The sequence below is a fragment of the Oratosquilla oratoria genome, unplaced genomic scaffold (assembly GCF_046742065.1).
Source record: "Oratosquilla oratoria isolate Oo_2021 unplaced genomic scaffold, ASM4674206v1 SCAFFOLD96, whole genome shotgun sequence".
NCBI lineage: Eukaryota > Metazoa > Arthropoda > Malacostraca > Stomatopoda > Squillidae > Oratosquilla > Oratosquilla oratoria.
This window is the reverse complement of record NW_027467760.1, coordinates 355419-381673: the sequence shown is the minus strand read 5'-3', so window position 1 is coordinate 381673 and position 26255 is coordinate 355419. Positions and strand designations below refer to the sequence as shown.

The 26255-nt window shown below is 38.5% G+C and overlaps 1 protein-coding gene across 3 annotated transcripts in view; it reads right to left on the bottom strand.

Moving 5' to 3' along the window:
* The window catches only part of LOC143024141 (uncharacterized), a 139025-nt gene that overhangs the window by 76298 nt on the left and 36472 nt on the right, over positions 1–26255 (bottom strand). Inside the window, exons 3-5 of one of the 3 annotated variants that reach the window (XM_076182926.1) lie at positions 16634–16681; positions 13707–13875; positions 9358–10221 (exon numbers count right to left, since the gene is read on the bottom strand). In XM_076182926.1, coding sequence (XP_076039041.1) covers positions 10058–10221; positions 13707–13875; positions 16634–16681 — 381 coding nt within the window. In that variant the 3' untranslated portion in view covers positions 9358–10057. Of the gene's footprint in view, positions 1–9357; positions 10222–13706; positions 13876–16633; positions 16682–26255 lie in introns of those variants that run through there. The other 2 variants (XM_076182928.1, XM_076182927.1) reach the window with 2 other exon arrangements.

Genomic DNA, 26255 nt, shown 5'->3' with positions numbered 1-26255 from the left:
GAGTTGCTGAATGTGAAGGAGGATAGGGAAGGAAAGATAGCTGCAGTGGGAAATGCGAAGAAAATGAGAGTGATGAGTGAGGAGAATGGAGGAGAAATAAGGAAGGATGAGGTGAAGGCAGTTGTAAAGATGATGAAAGCAGGTAAGGCACCTGGTCTGGATGGATGTCATGCAGAATGTCTGAAAAAGGGAGGTTCAGTGATGGTGGACTGGTTGGTGAGGTTATTTAATGTTTGCTGGAGAGAGGGTAGAGTACCGGAGGACTGGAGTAGTGCCTGTATAGTTCCTCTTTACAAGGGAAAAGGGGACAAGTGTGAATGTAGTAATTTCAGAGGGATTAGCCTGTTGAGTGTAGTAGGGAAGGCTTATGGGAGGATCTTAATTGAGAGGATTAGGAGAGGAACAGAAGGAGTAATTGGTGAGGAACAGTGTGGATTTAGGACGGGTAGAGGTTGTGTAGATCAGATCTTTGTGGTAAGACAGATATGTGAGAAAGCTATAGGAAAGGGGAAGGATGTTTTTTGGGTTTTTATGGATCTGGAAAAAGCTTATGATAGGGTAGACAGAAAGGCACTGTGGGAGGTTATGCAGATTTATGGGATAGGAGGAAAGCTTTTGGGAGCTGTCAAGAGTTTTTATGAGAGTAGTAGAGCATGTGTTAGGATTAGAAATGGAGAGAGTGAGTGGTTTGAAGTAAAGGTGGGACTTCGTCAAGGATGCGTTATGTCGCCCTGGCTGTTCAACTTATACATGGATGGAGTGGTGCGAGAGGTGAATGCTAGGGTAGTGAGTCAGGGATTGGAGATGGTTAAAGAAAATGGAGAAAAGTGGGAGGTGAGCCAGCTGTTGTTTGCGGACAACACTGCGCTTGTGGCAGGGTCAGAGGAGGGATTGAGGAAGCTGGTGGCAGAGTTTGGGAGAGTATGTGATAGAAGAAAGCTAAAGATAAATGTGGGTAAAAGTAAGGTGATGAGATGTACAAGGGGTGAAAGTGGCAGTAGACTGGAAGTGAACATTAAGGGAGAGCGACTGGAGGAAGTGGATAGTTTTAGATACTTGGGTGCAAGTGTAGCAGGAAAAGGTGGAGTGAAGGTGGAGGTAGAATGTAGATTGAGAGAAGCGAGTAAATGCCTTGGTGGTTTAAAGAGTGTAATGAGGAATAGACATTTGGGAATGGATGCGAAGAGGAGACTGTATGAAGGAGTGATTGTGCCAACAGCACTGTATGGGGCAGAAACGTGGAACATAAGAGAAGAAGAGAGAAGGAGTTTGAATGTGTTTGAGATGAGGTGTCTGAGAAGTATGGTGGGGGTTACTAGGCTGGATAGAGTGAGAAATGAGGAGGTGAGGAGGAGAACAGGGGTAAAAAAGGATTTGGGAGATAGGGTTGATGAAAGAATATTAGGATGGTTTGGACACATGGAAAGAATGAGTGAAGAAAGACTAGTAAAAGAGGTATGGAAGGCAGATGTGGAGGGAGTGAACATGAGGGGACGTCCTAGGATGAGGTGGATGGATGGGGTGAAGGGGGCTTCGGGGAAGAGGGGAATGTCTGTTGAGGAAGGAAGGGAGAGGACGGAAGACAGAGGTGAGTGGAGAATGGTTGTATATGGATGATGTTGTGACTGCATGAGGAGGAATGGGCGGGGGGGTGGGGGGTGGGGTAGTATGTGTGAGTAAATTTTGACGCAGCCCGAAGGGATTTCTCCCCGTCCTCGCCTTATATGCAAAGGGGGACGGAGAGGGGGGGTCGCCGATTAAATGAAGCGGCCTTGCTGTGGATGTACTGTGTCTTGCGACACTGCTTCTGACCCAGGGCGGTGGGCAGGGTGCAGGGATGACCCGTCATCCAGGAGGTGCTCAGATGAGAGGAAGGGTGGGAGGGGTGTGGAGGGTATTTAGGGATGAAATGGGTGGGAGTGTTTTTATGCCTTTCCCTTTTTGGCTACCTCCCTTGGAAGGGGGAAAAAGCCTTGGTATATGTATGTAATACTATTTCCTTTGAAAGATTCATAATTGATTTTATTTTATTAAAGAAATGTTTTTCTTAATTTGTTTCATGTTTGAAGGACCCCTGATTGCGTTTTGATGATTTTTATAAAGTTTGTTCAAACAAATGTTTTTACATTGTTTGAACTTTGAGGTGAGATTATTATGAGTGGATAAATGTTTTGAAAATTTTTAGAATTTGTATATTCTAATTGTGGGTTTTTATAGCAAAGTTTGTTTAAAAACTTCTTAAGTATTACATTTTACAGAGATGTAAAGCATTACATATTTATTTTAACTTTATAGCCAAGATATTTTTATGATTTATAACAATTAGCAAACTTACACATTCTAAATGTAATTAACCTTTTGCATACGTTTTTACTTGCTTATCATTCACACTTCTTCATCCAGTATCATATAAAAGAAAGGTCAGTAACTACCATTTCAGTTTATTTCAAGACTCTGAGATGTATAGGCCTGCATGTTCATGTTATCATGGAGGTCACAAAGACATAGGGGTGGAGTGAAATTGTGCTACAATTGTTACATGTATGTTAAAAAATAAAAGAAAAGATTATGTAAGATGGCAATGTGTTAAACAGAGGAGTGAAGGCTGTATTTCAAAAAGTTACCTCCTGGTAGTTTTTGGTAGCTAAATAAATTTTCATTTATATTTTGTATTTTAATTTGTAATATGATACATGTAAATTTGCCTAGCCCTAATCTAGATCCTTAGCCACAAAACCAAACTATAGGACTTTATGTACGGGGATGCACAAAATATTGTAACTTTGTCTTCAACTCTTATTGAATCGTCACTAACCCGAACCAATAAAATTCATTAGTTAGTTTTTTTTCTCTTCAATATTTTAGTAATTGACAGCATCTTTTGATAAAGTTAACCCATCTCACTAGGCAGCAGCGATCGCAGTGGCCCCCTTTGTGCAGGGAGGACATTTTAGTATAGATCATTTCACTTTGAATATTCAACATTCTTAAGAATTATTATTTCAGCGATTATTCCTTTTTCTTTCTTTTTGATTTTCTTTAAACTAGTTGTTGTGGTAACCAAGGAATTTTTAAAATACACACAAAAGTTTCTAGTTGGACATGATAGCCCCACATATACAATTTCATATTTAGACTGCCGGATTTGGAAAAAAGACCATTTATTTAACTATGACAACAAACTAATAAGAAATAAAAGAACAAACCAGAACATTTTAAGTTTGGCACTCAAATTCATCTGCTTTATTTTGTACTCCCTATAAAGTTTAATTTTTGTTCTAGAATACAGAGTATCCTCTTCTGCTGACTAAATCATCAACGACTTGAACTGACAAACTCCTCATTATAACAAATCCTCTTCAGTAATTAGTACGTGTCAGTTTCTCTTGCTGACTAAATCATCAGCGATTTGAATTCACCAACTCCTCACTATGTCACATCCTCTTCAGTCACTGTCCTGCTGACAAATCATCAGCGATTTCAACTGACCAGCTCCTCACTATATCATATCCTCTTCAATAATTCGTGTCATACTGACTAAATCATCAGCAATACAGGAACAACGGCGGACCCAAGATTTGTATGGATCTTGGGCGGACCATCCTAGTATTAAGTTCATTTGACGTTAAGTTTAAAATAACCCAGAGATATGGCGATAGGAGTGTGGACAATATAAGAAATGAGTTTCATTTCCAGTTTCGTTGTGGAATAAAAGCTGATGCGTTATTATCAAGCATGTCAAGTACAAAGAACAATTCTTGTACACATTATGGATGAAGAACCCATGCTAACTAAATCTCAATAATAATTGAATATGTAAAATTGGAAAAATGACCACGTCATGATATAAAAATTAAATGAAATAATAGTTTAGAATTGTAAAATTACCACTGCTTCATAGAATTTATTAGTTTAGAACTAGTATAGTGATCAGGATAGGGACATCCATCGATTGCTGTGCGAACGATGGATCGATCGATAGCGCAGCACGACATGGCATATGTATATGTCATGACATACATATGTATGTATATGTCATGACATATACATATGTATGTATATGTCATGACATATACATATGTATGTATATGTCATGACATATACATATGTCATGTCGCGCTGCGCTATCGATCGATCCATCGTTCGCGCAGCAATCGATGGATGTCCCTATCCTGATCACAATACCAGTTCCAAACCAATAAATTTTATGAAGAAGTGGTCATTGTACAATTTTCAAACTTCATTTTATTTCATTTGTATATAATGGTGTGGTCATTTTTCCAATTTTACAAATTCAAATATTATTGTGATTTAGTTAGCGTGGACTCTTCATCCATAATGTGTACAAGAATTATTCTTTGTACTTGATATGTTTGATCATAACGCATCTTCTTTTATTGCACAACGAAACTGGAAATGAAACGCATCTTATATTGTCCACACTCCTATCGCCATCTTTCTGGGTTCTTTTAAACTAAACGCCGTTGTTCCTGTATTGGTGATGATTTAGTCAGCTTGACACGAATTATTGAAGAGGATATGATATAGTGAGGAGCTGGTCAGTTGAAATCGCTTATGATTTTTTATATAATGAGAAGTTTATCAGTTCAAATCGTTGATGATTTAGTCAGCAGAAGTGGAAAATTCTGTATTTCAAAACAAAGATTAAACTTTATAATGAGTACAAAATAAAGCAGATGAATTTTCAAATGCTAAACTTAAAATGCTCTGGTTTGTTCTTTTGTTTTTTGTTAGTTTGTTGTTGTAATTAAATAAATGGTCTTTTTCAAAATATGGCAGTTTAAATATAAGATTGTATATGTGGGGCTACCATGTCCAACTGGAATTTTTTGTGTGTATTTCAAAATTTCCTCGGTTACCACAACTAGTTTAAAGAAAATAAAAAAGAAAGAAAAAGGAATAATTGCTCAAATAATATTTCTTAAGAATGTTGAATATTCAAAGTTGAATGATCTATACCTTCTGGACACAATCCCTCCTGGACAGAATCCCCCAAGACAATATCCCCCCTGGACACAATCCATCCCAGAGTATATATTTATGTATTTTAATATATCAATGTATTTGTATATTAATGTATTTTAATATAATTCCCATATAATACTTGACTGTATACATGAGTATATGTTTATGTATTTTAATATAACAATGTATTTATATATTAATGCATTTTAATATATATTCCCATATCATATTTGACTGTATACATGAGCATATGTTTACTTATGTATTCTAATATATATAATGTTTTCATATATGTTTGTAAGGTGTAGTAGTGAAGCAAAAAAACTTTTTCCATAAATGATTTATTCAACCAAGTATATGAATGTCTGTTCTGTATTTATTACCACCTCGGTAAGGTAAGTTGCTTTGCATGTGATGATATATAATGGGAGAGCTGCTAATATGAATAACGTGGGGGGATTTTGTCTAGCGCCCTCACTTTTGTGGAGAGATTCGGTCCAGGAGGGATATTGTCCGGAGGGATTGCGTCCCGGATCCCCGTGCACAAGTGGGCCACTGCGATCGATGCTGCCTAGCGAGATGGGTTAACTTTATAAAAAAAAATGACGATTCAATAATAGTTGAAGACAAAGTTTCAATATTTGGGCATCACCGTACATAAAGTCCTATAGTTTGTTTTTGTGGCTAAGGATCTAGATTGTGGCTAGGCAAATTTACATGTATCATATTACTAATTAAAATGCTAAATATAAATGAAAATCTGTATAGCTACCAAAATCTACCAGGAGATAACTTTTTGAAAAAGTAAAATATCGTGGCTCTCATACTTACCGTGAGATCGCTGGTCAAGCCTCCTTTACAGCTTTCACTCCTCTGTTTAACACATTGCCATCTTACATAATCTTTTATTTTACTTTTTAACATACACATGACCATTGTAACACAATTTCACTCCACCCCTATTTGTCTTTATGACCTCCATGGTAACATGAACATGCAAGCCTATACTTCTCAAAGTCTTAGAATAAACTGAAATGGTAGCTACTGACCTTTCTTTTATATGATACTTGATGAAGTGTGAATAATAAGTAGGTAAAATCTTATGCAAAAGGTTGATTACATTTAAAAAGTGTAAGTTTGCTAATTGCTATAAATCCTAAAAACATCTCAGCTATAAAGTTCAAATAAATATGTAATGCTTTACAACTCTCTAACGTAAACTGTAATACTTAAGAAGCAGTGTCTTGCGACACTGCTTCTGACCCAGGGCGGTGGGCAGGGATGACCCGTCATCCAGGAGGTGCTCAGATGAGAGGGAGGGTGGGAGGGGTGTGGAGTGTATTTAGGGATGAAATGGGTGGGAGTGTTTTTATGCCTTCCCCTTTTTGGCTACCTCCCTTGGAAGGGGGAAAAAGCCTTGGTATATGTATGTATGTAGAACAAACTTTTGCTATACAAAAACTGCAATAAATTTACAAATGATCCATGCCATCAGTGAACAAATACAAGAACTTATATAAACTTCACAATTTTATCTGTAAAGAAATAAGCAAAAGAGCAGATAAAATGATTGTACACACCACGATCATCACGTGGCATGGACTGTGGATAATTTCGTCCACGACCTGACGCTTCTGCCAGTGCGACCCTGCTTCACCCCACCAAACCTAATCTAATATAATCATGTAATTACGCACCACAGGTGTCTACCCAGGCGGTATATATCGCAGATTCCGTCAAATGTAACCCTACACGAAAAAAAACTATGTACTTTTTGCACTGAATATAAAATACAAAAGCCCTCTGCTTCGTTAGTTTCTTTTTCCAATGTATGTAATGTGATATTTCATAGTCTATAAATTTTGTATTTCCTATTTTAAATAAATTTTAATGAAATTTTGGTATTTAATTGCATGAAATATTTATGTAATCTTTGTATTATAAAGAAATAAACAACTTCTGCAGAGGCTATAAAAACAAAACTTCTCTTCGATCAAATTACATGAAAATGACACATTCTAAAGAAAATAGTTCAAATAATTCAACTATATGCTAATTTTGACATAAAATTGTGCATTTGAGCAAAAACCGTCCTTGGTCGTAAATTTGTAAAAAAAAAAATGTATATATGTATGTCTAATTGTATTTAATATTGTTGAATAAACCTATAATAATAATAATAATAAAAAAAATGGTCGGTAATATTGCTGAGGCTAAAAATGTAACTTCCCTTTGATCAAATTACATGAAAAACACATTAAAAATAGTTAAAATAATGCAACAACATGCTAATTTGTTAGGGTATTCGTAGCTGTGATCGGTAATTTTGCAGAAGTTAAAACAACTTCTCTTGGGTCAAATTACATGAAAATCACAAATTTTAAAGAAAATCCCTCAAATAGTGCGACCATATGCTATTTTTTACGTAATATTCTGCATTTGAGCAAAAATCGTCCTTGGTCGTGTCTGGTCGTTAAATTCGTAGCTGTGGTCGGTAATTTTGCAGAGGCTAAAATGTAAATTCTCTTGGATCAAATTACATGAAGATAAGTTATCTTAAAGGAAATAAGTCAAATAATGCAACCATATGCTAATTTGTTACGGTATTCGTAGCTGTGGCTGGTCATTTTGCACAAGCTAAAAACATATTTCATCTTTGGTCAAATTACATGAAAATCACACATTTTAAAATAGTTAAAATAATTCAACTATATGCAGTCTATTACAATAATAACACAATAGTAAAAAACTTAATAAATAGAGTGAAGTTTGATCCATACCACCAGTGATCATAGATGGCGGGCTGGACGAATCGTAGCTGTGGTCGATAATTTTGCAGAGGGTAAAAACGTAACTTCACTTTGATGATCAAATTACATGAAAATCACACATTTTAGAGAAAATATTTCAAATAATGCAACCATATGCTAAATTGTTACGGTATTTGTAGCTGTGGTTGGTCATTTTGCACAAGCTAAAAACATAATTAATCTCTGGTCAAATTACATGAAAATCACACATTTTAAAGAAAAGAGTTGAAATAATTCAACTACATGCAATCTATAACACTAATAACACAATAGTAAGAAACTCAATAGAGTGTAATTTGATCCATACCACCAATGATCACAGATGGCGGGCTGGACAAATCGTAGCTGTGGTTGGTAATTTTGCAGATGATAAAAACGTAACTTCTCTTTGATCAAATTACATGGAAATCACACATTTTAAAGAAAATAGGTCAAATAATGTAACCATATGCTAGTTTTTTTTATATAATTATGCATTTGAGCAAAAAACGTCCTTGTTTGAGTTTGGTCGGCTATGAGCTGTGGTTGGTCATTTTGTAGAGGATAAAAACGTAACTTATCTCTGATCAAATTACATGGAAATCACACATTTCATAGACAATAGGTCAAATAATGCAACCATGTGCTAATTTTTACATGAAATTACGCATAATAAAAGAAGTTTTAAGGATTATAAAGCCGACTCCACGGAAACTAAAGCATGGATATGACAAAATAATAATAGCTAGGTATTGAAGAAATCCTTTTTAACAAAGCTACATTAGCAATTAATAAGAGCGAGAGGCCGTTTTAACCACGCCACTGAATGCGAGGCTGTTTTGCAGATGATAAAAACGTAACTTCTCTTTGATCAAATTACATGGAAATCACACATTTTAAAGAAAATAGGTCAAATAATGCAACCATATGCTAGTTTTTTTTTTTTTTATATAATTATGCATTCAAGCAAAAAAACGTCCTTGTTCGAGTTTGGTCGGCTATGAGCTAGTTGGTCATTTTGCAGAGGATAAAAATGTAACTTATCTCTGATCGAATTACATGGAAATCACACATTTTATAGACAATAGGTCAAATAATACAACCATGTGTTAATTTTTACATGAAATTACGCATAATAAAAAAAGTTTTAAGGATTATAAAGCCAACTCCACGGAAACTAAAGCATAGATATGACAAAATAATAATAGCTAGGTATTGAAGAAATCCTTTTTAACAAAGCTACATAAGCAATTAATAATAGAGCGAGGCCGTTTTAACCATGCCACTGAATGCGAGGCCGTTTTAACCACACTGATGAAGACGAGGCCGTTTTAACCACACCCATGAAGGCGAGGCCGTTATGACTAGCCCGGGGCCATTTTGACTGGTAAGCGGTGGAACCAAGCACGAGCCCCTAGGCTTCGCCTGCTGTGTTGGTTCCGAAACCCGGAGGTGAGTGGAGATTGTGTGTGGACTATCGCCGTCTGAATGCTGTGACCAAGGCAGACCCCTACCCTCTTCCATGAATTGATGACCTCATTGAGGAGGTTGCAGCAGCTAGGTTCCTGTCCAAGCTGGATCTAATGAAGGGGTATCACCAAATCCCCCATACTAGTAGAGCATCGGAGGTCTCCGCATTTGTTACTCCACAAGGGCACTTTCAATATAAAGTTATCCCCTTTGGAATGAAGAACAGCGGAGCATCCTTCCAACGCCTGGTCAATTGGATAGTTGAGGGATTACCCGGTGTCAAGGCATACTCAGATGACATCGTAGTTTTCTCTGACAGTTGGGAGGATCACCTTCACCAGCTAAAGGAGTTGCTTGGCAGGTTGGCCCAAGCCCATCTCACCATAAATTTGAGAAAGAGCTCTTTTGGAAGGAGCACTATTGAGTACTTAGGCCATCAAGTTGGCCAAAATTGCATCTCACCAGTAGAAGCTAAGGTGAAGGACATTGCAGAGTTCCAGGTCCCGAAGACGAAGAAGGAGATCCGAAGATTCTTGGGTATGGTGAACTATTATAGAAGGTATTGTCCAAACCTCGCTGATGTGACCGCTCCCTTGATCCGCATGCTCTCTTGTAATCCTTTCAGGTGGAATGAAGGCACAAATGCAGCTATTGATGAGTGCAAGAGGCTTCTCTCAAGTCGTCCCGTCTTGGTGGCTCCTGACTATAGGAAGAGTAACATGATTGCTGATGCCCTATCACGTCCAGACAGAAAATGTTCAACCCTTGCTCCGCAGGTTTGAACATTTTTGTCCGGTGAAGGGGGATGTATGTCACGTCACACCGGGTTCATACTCGTGATGTGACATATTCATTCCTGGAGCATGACTACACTGTTTTGCAACCCCTCGGCGTGACCTATAACACGGACCAAATATGGAGCGGCGTAAGTCCAACGGTTGTGAAGACGGCGTCCCCTCTCTTGACCACCTTAGCCCTATGGGGTGAGAATGAACAATGACTCCTTGTCCGCTAAGACTGTTGACCTAGAACGCGCGCTAAAGCTCTCGTAGGCAAGCGGCGGAGTGGTACGAAACCAACGCCGCCCGCTAGCTGAGGTCAAGGGGCGCATTAACCAAGAAGAATGAGACGAATTAGCACCTCCCCTCCTTTTCTACCTCACTGTCTTGTAGGTTAAGGTATAAGCTAGGGAATTATTGTAAACCCTCTCCATGCATAAATAAAGGAAGTAATGGATGTGTGGAGTTGGGTAGATAGGGATAGGAATATATGTATTAAGATAAGTTGGTGCTTGGGCAATAGCACCTGTGTTGTGCGGCTGGGGTATAAATTGGGGGGGTGCAGATACCCACGCTGCTCCCTCCGCACTCGACCTCTGCACATTGTCGGTACTTTGTAAGTGAGAGATATTCTCACTAGTTGTGTTAGTAAATATTTCAGTGATTTTGTATATCTTCTTTCTTTATCCTGGCGTGTTGGATGTATCTATAAAGGGGCGATTCTTCTCTGAGACTCTGGATTGTATGAATTACTCAAACTCTGTTTTAGAGTTTGATGTAAAACACAAAAACTGAGCTTAGGGCATGACACAGACAAAATGATGTGTGGGTCTGGTCCGTAGGGGCGCCCCATATAGACCCTAAAGTATCAACTCCATGCTACTTTGCCACAATAACATACAGTCAATACCCCAGAGCATCAACAAAGATGGCACCAACACTCTCCAAATTGACATATGATCAAAGATTGTCCAAATTGGAACTACCAACCCTGGAACAAAGAAGAGAAAGGATATCTACTGTAGCAACTCTTTATAGAATCATGAAAGGAATGGAAGTCCTAGATAGAGGTGATTTATCAAAGTGGGACAAGAGAAAAACAAAAGGACATGAAAGGAAACTCAAAAAGGATAGTTATAGATGAGATCTGAAAAAGAATAGCTTCCCACACAGTGGTGGATATCTGTAATAAATTAGATAAGGCAACAATGTGTGCAAATACTATTCAAGAATCTAAAAACAAACTTGATGCTGAAAGATATAATGACGGGTCACTACGGGTATAGCTCCCTTCCCATATAATACAACTAGGTAAACAACTCCCCCCACCCCATCCCTCCCCATTTCTCCTCCATTTTCTTTACTCATCACTCATTTTCTTAGTGCTTTCCACTGCAACCACCCCTCTCTCCCCATCCTCCTTCACATTTAGTAACTCCCTTAACTACTCTGCCCATCTTCTGCTTACTGCCATCTCCTACACCATACTCTCCATCCGTACCCTTCACCCTTTCTCACTTAATTCCCCTCCTCTTTCTCTTTGTTTATTTCCAAAATATCTTTTTATCACTTTCAAAATTTTCTCTCATACTCTTACCCCATTTCACATCTACTCTCCTCTTTGCCTCTTTTATCTTATGCTTTACTTCTCTTTTCTTTTCTTTGTACCTCTCATATGATCTCCTTGTCCTATTTTGGAACCAATCTGTGAAAGCTCATTCTTCTTTTCTAGAACCTTCTTTGCTTCCTCATCCCACCACTCACTACCCTTTCTACTATTTCCTCCCATCCTCCTTGTTCCACACACAGATTTTGCACACCATGCAACTCCCGCCTTGTACCATCCCCATTCCTCCTCCACTAGTGAGGCTGTTTAATGTGTCTCTAAGGGAGGGTAGAGTGCCAGAGGACTGGAGGAGTGCCTAAATATTTCTGCTTTACAAGGGAAAAGGGGACAAATGTAAGTAGTAGTTTCAGAGGAATTAGTTTGTCTGAGTGTAGTTGAGAAGATATATGGGAGGGTTTTGAGAGGTTTAGGAGAGGAATATAGGGAGTAATTGTTGAGGAACAGTGTGGGTTTAGGAAAGGTAGGGATGTGGATTAGATATTTGTGGTAAGGCAGATATATGAGAAACCTTTAACAAAATGTAAGGATCTTTTCTGGGCCTTTAAGGATCAGAAAAAGGTTTATGACAGAACAGAGAGGCATTATGAGAGGTTTTGCAGATATACGGGATTGGAGGAAGCTGTCAAGGGCATTCAAGAGATTCTATGAGAGTTGTATACCCTTTGGTGGAATTAGAAATGGAAAGAGTTAGTGGTTAGAGGTAAAGGTGGGACTGTGACAGGGATGCATCATGTTGGTATGGCTGTTCAATGTGTACATGAATGGGATGTTGCTGAAGGTAAATGTGAGGGTAATGGGCAGGGGACTGGGGGTGGTTAAAGAAAATGGAGAAAAGTGAGAGGCGAGTCTGTTGCTCTTTGAGGACACTGCACTTGTGGTTTGGTGAGAGGGGGGATTAAGGTTGTTAGTGATGGAGTTTGGGAAGGTATGCAAAAGGAGAAAATTTGAAGGTAAATATGGGTAAAAGTAAAGTGATGAGATGTACAAGGAGACAGGATGGCAGCAAGTTGGAAGTCTTAAAGGAGAAAGGCTGGAGGTATTTGGGGTCATGTGTGGTAGGATTGGGGGAAGTGGAGGTGGAGATAATCCATTGGGGGATTAAGTTTGTGGTACATGATCTTCCACTTTGAGATGAAATGTCTAAAAAGTATGGTAGGAGTTACAAGATTGGTTAGAGTGAGAAACAAGCTGAGGAGGGGTGCAGGAACAGAAAAGGAGATAGCAGATAAGGCTGATGAAAGAGAACTGGGATGGTTTGGACATACGGAAAGAATGAGTGAAGATAGATAAATAAAGGAGATGTGTTAGGCAGAGGTGGATGGAGTGAACTTAAGGGGACAACCAAGGATGAGATGAATATTTGGGGTGAAAGAGGCAGTGAGAAATGTGGGAATGTCTGTTGGGCAAGGAAGGGAGAAGGCAGGAGATAGGGGCGAGTGGAGAATGGCTGTGTAGAAATGTAGAAGTATCTACATGTCATATAATGTCCAATCATTGCACACCAGAAACTTTAGGAACAGTACCACAGGGATCAGTTCAATCTCCCACACTCTTTAATCCTTACATATACAATATACCTACACCCAACACCTCAGAAATGAAAATTTCTTCTTACACAGATGACATAACTATTACATGCACACACCATGATGCAAGGATGGGAGCAGGTGGGGGATAGGGGGATGGAGTTGTTAAGTGTCAATGATATTTTGATGCAGCCCGAAGGGATACCTCCATCTTCTCTTTTTTCTGCATGAGGTGATGAAGAGGTAGGTAGGTTGCTGACTAAGTGGAATGGCCTTGCTGTAGATGCACTGTGTCTTGTTACATTGCTTCTGAACCAGGGCAGTAGGCACAATACAGGGCTGACTCATCTAATATATCCTAACTTAACCTAACATAACCATTTAATACAAAAAATAGATCTCTGAAATGCAAAAACGAAAGAAGTGAGAAATGTGTTTGTGACACTGGAAAAATACCAACAACAATAACAAGATAACCTACATATGATGGGGATGAGTATGGCTAGAGTGAAGCATAACTGGCACCTACCTGGCTGCAGAACAGGGTCACTGCTGGCATCTGGCTGCAGAACAGGGGTACTGCTGGAGCCTGGCTGTAGAAGAGGGGTACTGCTGGAGCCTGGCTGTAGAACAGGGGTACTGCTGGAGCCTGGCTGTAGAACAGGGGTACTGGTACTGCTATCCCTTGCTGCTGTCACCTGCAATATTTCTTGTTTGTCACATACCTAACATACTGCTTAATGGCAATATACACACACGCAGAGATGAAAAGAGAAACTATGAAAAAGAAATAATAGAAAAATGCAAAGAACAACCTAAACTATTTTACACATATGTAAGTGGTAAACTAAATAACAAACAAGAAATAGAAAAGCTGTGCCAGGAAAATTATGAATATACAGAACAAGAAATGGCAGAAATTATGAGCAATCATTTAAAATTGGTATTCACAATTGATCTTTCAATGAAAAAGGAAAAGGAGAATGAGTACAAGAAGAAGCTGAGAGAGGAGTGGGAGGGAGTGAAGGATAGACTAAAGCTAGGAGTGGAGGAGGAATGGGATGGTTCAAAGACAGAGTCACAAAGTGTGCAAAGATGGTGTGTGGAACAAGAAGGACAGGGGGAAATAGAAGGAAGGGTAGTGAATGGTGGGATGAGGAAACAAAGAAGGTTGTAGAAGAGAAGAAGCGAGCTTTCACAGATTGGTTACAAAATAGGACGAGGGAGTCATACGAGAGGTACAAAGAAAAGAAAAGAGAAGTAAAGCAAAAGGTAAAGGAGGCAAAGAGGAGACCAGATGTGAAATGGGGTAAGTGTATGACAGAAAATTTTGAAAGTAATAAAAAGATATTTGGGAAAGAAATTAAAAGAGTAAGAGGAGGCGAATCAAGTAGAGAAGAAAAGGTAAAAGGTGTAGATGGAGAGATGATAATGGAAGAGAAGGCTGTAAGGGGAAGATGGGCAGAGTATTTTTGGGAGTTGCTAAATGTGAAGGAGGATAGGGAGGGAAAGATAGTTGCAGTGGGAAGTACTAAGAAAATGACTGGGATGAGTGAGGAAAATGGAGTACAAATAAGGAAGGATGAAGTGAAGGCAGTTGTTAAGATGATGAGAGCAGGTAAGGCACCTGGTCTGGATGGATGCCATGCAGAATCTCTAAAAAAAAGGAGGTACAATGATGGTGGACTGGCTGGGGAGGTTATTTAATGTTTGCTGGAGAGAGGGTAGAGTTCCGGAGGACTGGAGGAGTGCCTGTATAGTTTCACTTTACAAGGGAAAAGGGGACAAGTGTGAGTGTAGTAGTAGTAGTTGGGGAAGGCTTATGGGAGGATCTTGACTGAGAGGATTAGGAGAGGAACAGAGGGAGTAATTGGTGAGGAGCAGTGTAGATTTAGGACAGGTAGAAGTTGTGTAGATCAGATTTTTGTGGCAAGACAGATATGTGAGAAAGCTATAGGAAAAGATAAGGACGTTTTCTGGGCGGAGAGGGGGGGTGGTCGCCGATTTAATGAAGCGGCCTTGCTGTGGATGTGCTGTGTTTTGCAACACTGCTTCTGACCCAGGCCAGTGGACAAAGTGCAGGGATGACCCATCATCCAGAAGGTGCTATGATAAGAGGGAGGGTGGAGGGGTGTGGAGTGTATTCAGGGATGGAATGGGTGGGAATGATTTTATGCCTTTTCCTTTTTGGCTACCTCCCTTGTAAGGAGGAAAAAGCCTTGGTATATGTATGTATGTATGTATGTATGTATGTATGTATATATATGTATATATATATATATATATATGTATATATATAAACTTGCAAACATTTGGCCTAAATATAAATCTATATATATATGAAATGCCTAAATCAAATGAAATACCAAACAACCTTAGTGAGATATAAAATGCTGTCATGTCTACAATCTGGCCTCAATTTTAAAACACTTTGGGGAAGAAATGTACAACTAACCCTCTTTTCATCCAATCAGCATTTTTCTTATGCCATGCACCCCATTTTCATCCTGATCAGATTTGTGTCTTTACATTTTGAGATTTGCTTTACTCTCTGGCTTTTAAGCAAGACTAAGCTCAAAATTATTTATTTCCTCTTTTAAGTTCTCACAGAAATAGTGTCCATCCATGTTGTGGGGCAAAAGTTGGCACATGGCAATAATTGATAATGGCATTTATAAACTTGAATTCTTCCCTTAATATATGAAATGCTTTGGACATAAGAGTACAGTATTGACAATTGTATAAACTTACAAAAATTAAAGAAATTAAATTTCCATTGTAATAATGATCCTCCCATTCCTGAAATGATTAGGTCAACCTTTTCAACACTGCCACACTTCAGAGACTTTGCACCACCCAAGGACATGTGCTTCTATACAGCTAAATGGTGGACTCTTGACTAAAATAGGTCTTGTAGTATCCAAGCCTTCTTCATTTAGCCATGCCCTAGCTCTATGAAATCACTAATCTTTGGTCAAAACAAACGCTATAAAGTACACCACCAGAGTGAAGGGGTTTATCAGCAAAATGAAGGACTGAATCCAAACTATATGAGAAAGATAATGTGGACCCCTCTCAACATTATGCAATTATAGCAACTAACACCTGGTTGTATCCCAGCCATGAATTGTCATTCCCAACTAAAATAGTACTTCTTAATACCTCTGGCCATAGAAACAATGTTAGCAGCTGACCATATAACAGCAGATTAAATCAACACAATCTGCACTATTGTCTCTGACATCAATGATATAAACACATTAATGTAAAGAGTTAGGCTAACACAACTGATACAGTGATTATCCAATCCTAGCCACCAGTACTCTCCTCTCCATTTAGTGGTGTGGTCATAATCACTTTGCCTGAGCAAAAGCCTGCTCCTCCTCTTGATCTTCTTCAGATAAAGATAGGTGCACATTCTCCTCTGACCACTTCTGCTGTTCTATGCACACTCACCATGTCTGATCCAGGGATTTCAAACATGGCATCTAACAGAAGGGTTTCCTGCAACAGATAAGGTGAAGCTATAAACTTTCATCTAAAACACCTGCTACTACATGTCACCTGCAAACTTTGAGAAAAAATTCATGTTAGAACACATATTGTAACACCACATACAACATTTCAGACAGAAAAATGTTTCGGCATACTTCAGCACAACTACCCCTTTCAACCCCATAGATGGTTTCATCGACCCCTGGGGTCGATATCGACCCCCTAGCAATCTACTGACCCCCTTTCGACCCCTTAGATAGTCTCATCGACCCCTGGGGGTTGATATCAACCACTTTGGGAGCCCCTGCCATAGATGGTTTCATCGACCCCCTAGCAATCTACTGACCCCCTTTCAACCCCTTGGCTATTTGTTGACCCCTTGGATGGTCTCATCGACCCCTGGGGGTCGATATCGACCACTTTGGGAACCCCTGCAGTAAAACGATGCTCCCCCACCATCCTCAAAACGTAACAACCAATGCTGTACTGAACGCACTGTAACTCCTGTATTTTCAAAGATTTCTTCAGAGAATGCCCTGCCTTAAACAGTGCCACTATAGCAGCAATCTTGTCACATTCGATTTCACATCCACTACCCATAGCCTGCAACACAAATGCCAAACCACTGAGAATTTACATAAAACCGTAGACAAAGCACAGAGTTCCAGAAAAATAATCCTCCCCAGTTGAATCTGAAATAGCACGGAGCCTGGAAACAATTCATGCCCTGGTGGCAGCCAACCTTGGTCTCACTGCCAAGCATACAAAACAATATCTGGCTCACTCACGATATTGAGAGTGAGGGACTTCAAATTTGTGGCATAAGTACTGACATCAGCATTATCGCATCCAAACATATGGCGGTTTTGGTATGTGTGTTTATGTGTGTTTATGTGTGTGTGTATGTATGTATGTATGTATGTATATATATATATATATATATATATATATATATATATATATGGAACCAGGTGTGGAAAATAAACTAAAGAAAAAAAAAAAAAATGAAGGGCATTATAATTGGGCAAAATTGAAAAGACCATCACTGAATTACTCAATGGAAAATTACACAATTACAATAGGAGAGAGAGAAAAAAAAAAGAAAAAAAAGGAGAAGGACCTGGGAGTGTTGGTCATGGAAAACTTGTCACCCAACAAACATATCAGTAAAATCACTGAGGCATAAAGATTTATGGTCAATATTAATGAGACTCACTATACATTTAAGGAGATATGGAAAAAATCATAAGATGCTTGATCAGTCCTAGATTTTAATATACAGAAGTGTGGTATCCACACACAGTGAAGGGCAAAAACTTGAAAATATAAAAGAGCAACAACCAAAACTGATTTCCAGCCTTGCAGTAGTGGTGTGGTATCCACACAGAGTGATGGGTATAAACTAGCAAATACAAAACCAACAACAAAATTGGTTTCTTGCCTTGTCAATAAAACATACAAGGAGAAGCTAGAGGCCTTAAATCTATTATCATTAAAAGAAAGTTCAGGTCATCTTTTTCAGTTTTGTGCAACTCTTTTTAAGGTGTGCACAAAACTGACAAAGATTCTGGTTTGGAATGGGAGGGTATCACAAGGTCATGGGAACAAAATAAAGACCACATGTCTATTGGATACCAAGAAGCAATATTCCATACAGATGCATCAATTACTGGAATAGCCTAAAGGTGATATCCCAAGCTAAAATTGTAAGGAAATCTTAAATTAGGTATGATACTCGGAGAAAAAGGGATAGGACATCACACACATAATTTTTTTTCTTATATACTACAACAGAATAAAATGATAAAATAAAGCCAATATTCTAAGGTTTCTTTCCAGAGTATCCATGGAATGTTGCCAGCCAGCCGGCTCTACTCAGTGAAAATCAAAGCAATGATTAAATGTTATCATTATTACAATCTTCATGACAACACCTCTCCAAGTGAGTCAATCTCCAACAGCTAGCAGTGATTACCACTAACTTTGGCTGTTTAACACACAAGAGTCAAGGTGATGACTCAAGCTACTCTTAAGCACCTACTGGCCTAAGCTCTTCACTTAGGATTACATGACATTGTCACATACTCAGTTAAATTCACTCCTGATCCAGGGGGATGACAGCGAGATCACATATGCATCCAGCAAAAGGCAGGGTCAGCAGTCTAGATATGTACAGTGAGGTCAGCAATACAGTTGGGGGTCTAGCCCTGGGTTGTGTTGTGGTGGAAGATGGGGGGCCTCCTAGCGAGATTACATACGAGGTGGACTCAGATGTCCATATTGGAATCAAAGGTATAGATGAAATGTACAATAGCCTAACTACTAGGATTTTGTACCCAGCATAAATTTATACTCCAAAAGTTATAAGAGGAAATATTAATACTCCCAAATGGATATGATGCTGAAAAAGGAGATTGGAATAAAAAGAGGGCAAAAGAGGGCTTTATGTTAGGATGAAAATTGAAGAAACACACCTTAGGTATAAGTATAACAAAATGGCTAGACTGGTTAAAAAGAACACACACAGAATGAAATGTAACAATGAAATTAAGATTGCCAGATAAGCGGGATCTAACCCAAAGGGCCTCTTTCATCTCTACAGAACTAGAAATAAGGAAAGGATATGCTCATTTAAATCTAACAAGGATGTCTTGATAATTTCAGAGGAAAAAATGAGTGAGGCATTTAATAAGTATTTTCTCTCAGTATTTACAAGAGAGGATTGATATGGTACTTGAGTGTGACCAGATGTTTTGTGGGGATGGGGGAAGTAGATTAACTAGCATCAGTATTAGTAAGGACGAAGTAGTCAAACAGACTGATAAGAGTCAAAACCATAAAATCCCTGGGTCCAAACAAAATATTTCATAGTACTAAAAGAGTGTAAATTTGAAATGTATGACCAGTTAACAGAGGTATCTAATAAGTCAGGGGACACTGAATTCATTCCTATTTCTTGGGTGGAGGCAAACATCATTCTTGTTTTTGAAGAGGGTGATAAATTTTCTATGCACACCTACAGGCCAATCAGTTTGACAATGTTTATGGGTAAAATGCTGGAATCAATAGTAACTAATAGAATCAGGGTTCTCACCAAGAGACATGATTTGGTTTGTGATTCTCAGCATGGTTTCACAAAGGGTAGGTCATGTGTACCTAATATTTTATTCTTTCACACCTTCTACAATGTGGCAAATAACAATGATAGTTACAATGTTATTTACCTTGACTTTGGCAAAGCATTCAACAGGCTGCCACCAGAGACTAAAATAAAGTCAAAGTCCATAACATAGAAGGAAAGGTGTTTGAATGGATTTGAGTATGGCTTTGTAACGGAAATCAGCAGGTCACCATACATGGTGTAAAATCCAAACGAGGGAGTGTTACTAGCAGAATTCCCCAGAGCTTGGATTTAGGTTCCTTATTCATTATATATATATAATCAATTTGGACAATGAGATTATTAGTGATATCACCCGTACAGCGTCGGATAAGCTTCGTTAGAATTTCAGAGAGTGAAGGAATTTTGTACATTGATTTGAAACATCACAATTGTAGTCACCCATAATAGTCTGACACTTACAAAAAATGTGTTTATAAATAGTTTTTGTGGATTTTTTGCACTTTGTTATATGGTGTTTTTTTTTTTTTTTTTTTTTAAATAAAGTGGCACATAACTTTAAAAATCAGCCTAATTATTCACTATTTGCAGCCAAATCTGGCAACCCTGGTCCTCTCCATTGCAATTCGTCACCTCCACCTTCAGCATTTTTCTCTTTCCTCCATCTCACCTTGTATCTGTTTAGTCATTGAAAAATTACTGTATGTGCAATTATCACACCAGTTTTGCCAAACAGAATTGTGAGGAAACTTCTGAGAAGGTGCAGGCAAAAATAAAAAAAACTTTGCTTACTTGTGGATATATGTAATTTCCCATTAACCCACTAAACTCCGATGACAAGATGTCTTGTCATTTGGTCAAATAAAACAAAAAATCATAAAACACCAAAATGTTTGATCAAACACCAGAAAAATATGACGTCAGTCCTCCTCGCTTCGCTCGCGAGCGAAGCGAGGAGGACTGACGTCATATTTTTCTGGTGTTTGATCAAACATTTTGGTGTTTTATGATTTTTTGTTTTATTTGACCAAATGACAAGACATCTTGTCATCGGAGTTTAATGGGTTAACAGAAAATCCATCAATAATTAAAACAGTCTATACAAAGCCATTGATAATGAGGGTCAACTGTGTTTTTTCAAGCATGGAAGGCTCCAGTAACTGCTCTCTCTTCCTACAACTTTCAGCCAGTGACTGGGAAACAGTCTCACACTCATACAGCACAGACAACAGTCTGAATTTTTTCCCAGAGACCTGTGGGAGGTTCTGAAGACTGTTGCCAGCCACTGTGTGGCTGGAGGTTTTACACTTAGTGAAACTCAAGGCAATGACTGAATGATTAACCTTAAGTATTTACTCAAAGTTTTGCGACATTCCCAAGTGGACGTTTTAATGCCGCAGAATTTGGAACTGTCAATCTTCCTACTTCACCTTGACACATATTCTTGACTTGGGTGAGTCATACACATAACTCAGTGCAAGAGAAAAATTCATAACAACATATGTACAATGTAAATGTGTGTGTATATCATATATGCAATCATCCCTTAACATTCATGACTTTAAAATTTGTTGTTTGGATTAATTATTTGTGAATTGCTACTAAAGAATTAAAAAATTACAGTGTTTCAACAATTCCATACCAGCAACTATAGAACAGCAGCTGAGATCACTCAAACTCACTATGACAAACTACAAAAGTAGCTAAGACAAAACAGAATGAAAACCTCCCATAAAAGATTATCAGTGAGATTATTATCACCAGACAACTATGAACCCTTTGGCCACTCAATTATCTATTCCCCTGTGATGCCCATTTCCCTCCCAAAAATAAGAATTGTCAAATTTCCATGAACTGTGCTGTCCCTAGGTAATTGATGTCTGAGTTTTATGAATATGGCACTAATTTTCATGTAAAGTCAGTAGAAATTGAGGTTTTCATGGCTATTATTTTTTTTTCCACTTTTTTGTTTGAAAAAGTACTATGAGAAAATAGGGATATCTGCCTTTGTTATTTACATATATGCTGCTTATTTGTACCTAGTGTACTTCAGTAGAAATGTATTTACTTGTATGAATGCATAAAACTAGTAAAATCTAGCTTTCAATGAATATCATCAGAAGAATTATGTATACAAATATATGTACCCATATGGGTATGCACATAATCATTTTTACAGAAACAACGAAGAGCCGTCGAAACTAGATTTAATTTTTACAAAAGAACCTCAAACTGTGGATAAAATCCAATACAAAACACCAATTGGAAAGAATGACCATATACTCATTGAAACTGAACTAAAGGAAGAAATATACATGGAGAGAAATGAAAAGCATGGGAAAGGAAGATTGATGTACAACAGTATGGACTTTGCAAAACTAAAGAAATTATTCCAGAATGTAAACTGGGAAAAAATTTACATGGAAGAGACAAAAATGGAAGAGAAATGGAATATCTTGATGGATAAATACAATGAAAGGGTAAATAAGCACGTACCAAGACAGAAGTGAGAGATAGTGTACATTAAATGCTGGTTCAACAGAAGATGCAGCGAGGCAAAAGACAGAAGGGACAGAGCTTGGAAAAGGTGGAGAAAGGATAAAAAACCTGGAAAATGGCAAGTCTATAAACTATAGAAATGAGTATGTTAAAGTGAGAAGAGATGGAAAAAAGGAACCATGAAAAGGATATTACTGTATAGATAAATGCAAGGAGCAAGCCAAATTTATTCTATCGATATGTGAATGGTAAACTTAAAAACAAGCAAGAAATGGTGAAACTACGCCAAGGAAATATAGAATACACAGAAGATTTAGAAATGGCCGAAATCATGAAAAATCATTCTAATTCACTAGAGAGAAAACACAAAATTGGAACGAAGGTTATAAAAGGCGATCTACCCCCATGAGCGACATAACAATAGCACAAAAAGAAATATTAGAACACCTATCAAACTTTGACGTCAGGCAATCACATGGCCCGGATGGAATTGCAAATTGGATTCTAAAAGAATGCAAAGAAGAACTAACGGACAAAATACATAACATAATAAACTGCTCACTCAAAGAAGGAAAAATACCAAAAGACTGGAAAAATACTAACATTGTACCAATATATAAAGGAGGAAACAAGGAAGAACCAACTAACTATAGACCAGTCTCACTAACAAGCACTATAGCCAAAATCTGTGAGAAAATCATCAAGTATAAATGGGTGAAACACCTGGAAGACAACAATATAATAAACCCAAGACAATTTGGGTTCAGACCAGGAAGATCATGTACCACAAACTTAACCTCTTCACTCCAGGGCACATCGCACATCTGGCAGCATTAGCTGCCCAACGTGCGATGTTGCATCATAATAATCGCATTATAAAAAATAAAGTCAGTGCTCAATCGTTCGTTCTCTTTCACCCGTGTATTTCGATAACCATAGAAAATATGATGAAGCCAGTTTAGAGAGGATGGAAGTTATGTAGGTACGACTACAATAAATACAATCAAGATGTCGACGTCAGCATCATCGAGTACCCACTTGCTCCTCATGCCGCCTACATAGGCATCACCGTATGGAAGTGGTTAATATGTTTCTACTCAGGATTAATAGACATAGTGCAACTTCCTGGACTTACAAAAAACTTACAAAAAGGAGGTAAAGAAGGAGAGATCCGAAAAAGATTTGGGTGTAATTATCTCAAACATGTCCTATGACAAACAGATAAACAAACTTTATCAATGCACTTGATCACAAAACAAACACCAGCAAATTGTACAAAACACTCAACAGCATTACACTATCCAACAGTAACACTACACGCTCTCACGCAGCAATAATCACAACCACAGATAATCTACCCTCACAGACAACAAGCAAACGCACTCATACGTCATTTTGCACAGACAAGCCATCTCACTTCTCACCCTGACGACCAACGCACCATTCGACGTAAGAAAGACTTCCCCACAGACTCAGACTATACACCCTTCATAGACAGTCAGACAGAACTCATAATACATAATCTCAAGCACTCATCTGCCTGTGGCCCTGATAACATAAGTAACATCCACCTAAAACACATTGGACCACAAGGTATACACGCACTCACAAACATTGCAAACTACAGCTATTCACACAACACTATACCTGACATCTGGAAGCATGGTAAAATAATCACCATTCCAAAACCGAACAAAGACCCAACAATCCCAACATCGCACCGCCCAATCACACTTCTCTGCACCCCCTCTAAAGTCATTGAACGCCTAATACTTAAACTTGTCACACCACATATTCCCCTTGCTGACTCGCAACACGGTTTTAAGCCACTACACTCCACAAACACTCTTCTGATAAACCTCACACAAAGAATTTTAGATGGCATCAATTCAGATAGGCCCCACCACAGAACACTTCTCATAACATTAGACATTTGTAAAGCTTTTGATGCTATCCCCCGCCACAACCTAACAAATAAAATATATAACACAGACATGCACAATAACACCAAAAGATGGCTGGCCAATTATCTGGCAGGTAGGGATGCTTACGTGTCATATAATGGCCAATCATCGCACATAAGAAACATTAAGAATGGAGTACCACAGGGCTCAGTTCTATCCCCCACACTCTTTAATCTGTACATGCATGACTTACCCACACCAGACAATTCAGAAATACAAATCTCTTCCTACGCAGACGACATAACAATCACATGCACACATCATAACACAAAGCTGCAGAAATAATCCAGCCATACCTTGATACACTCAACATATGGTTCATCACAAACAGACTCAAAACAGCTCCAACCAAATCTACAGCAACACTTCTCACCAACTGGACAATAGAACACAAATACATACCTCATCTCTACATTATCAACACTCTAATACCACACACAAACACACCTAAAATTCTTGGTGTAACTTACGATACATCCATGTCTTTCAAACAACACATCACAAACATAAAAAACAAATGCACACCTAGACTTAACGCACTTAAGTCAATCACTGGAACAACATTTGGACAAAACAAAGAAACTAATATAACAATATACAAACAATGCATACGCTCAGTGTTGAATTATGCGAGTCCTGCATGGGCTCCTAATCTCAGTGAGACACACCACAACACCCTTCAAATCATACAAAACAAAGCCCTAAAAACAATTACAGGCTGCACAAATACAACACCAACAGACCACTTACACCATGAAACAAAAGTCCTCAAAGTCAAGGACCACCTCCACATGAGAGGCACACAAACACTTGCCGCAGCCACCACAAACACATTACACCCGCTACACTACATAGCAGAACACCCACACACACCAAGAAACGTTAAAACAACACCCAAAGACCTTTATTACGCACAAATACTCTCTTCTCTTCCTCCACAACCACCAAATACCAGCCTCCGGAAACATATTCATAATCATATCACTCACCGCTCCATTAACACACTGAAAGACAACACACTGCTGCATGCCAGACCCCCTGATATCCCCCTTCTGAATCCTCTCTCCCACCAAAGGACAGAGTCCACTTGGCCAGACTGCGGTGCGGCCACCACCCAGCACTTCTAAGCTACCAGAAGAGGCTGGATGACCGCATTGTGAACAGCTGCCCAGGATGTAACACTTCACCCCATACCATACAACACATAATGGAAAACTGCATTATACACAATCATGCACGCAAACAACACAACATACACTCTATAAAGGATTTGTAGGAAAACCCGATTTCGGCTGTAGCATTCCTTGTGGAGACGGGACTGCTCGGACAGACAGTCTAGGGAACGACAACAACAACAAAAAGCTTTTGACAAAGTACCACTTAAAAAATTATTAAAGAAACTCAAACATATAGGAGGGATACAAGGGAACCTACTAAAATGGATGGAGAACTTCCTGATTGGTAGAAAGATGAGAGTAGTGCTCAGAGAAAAATATTCAGATTAGAAAGAGGTGATCAGTGGAGTACCACAAGGATCTGTACTAACTCCAATAATGTTTGCTATTTATGTGATTGACATGGGTGAGCATGTGAAATGTTACATGAGCTTCTTTGCTGATGATGCCAAACTGTTAATGAAAGTAAAAACTGAAGAGGATTGAGAATCACTGCAGGAAGACCTGAATAAAGTATGGAATTGGAGTCAGAAAGGGAGGTGGACTTCAATATTAAGAAGTGTAGCATAATGGAGTTTGGAAAAAGCAAAAACAGAATATTAGGACAATATAAAATTGGAACCAAGGAGGTAAAGAAGGAGAGATCCGAAAAAGATTTGGGTGTAATTATCTCAAACATGTCCTACGACAAACAGATAAACAAAATTGTTGGAGAATCCTACAACTTACTAAGATCAATAAAAGTGGCATTTACATATTTGGATGAAGAAAGGATTAAAAAAATATTGGTCACACTGATAAGGCCTAGACTAGAATGTGCGACG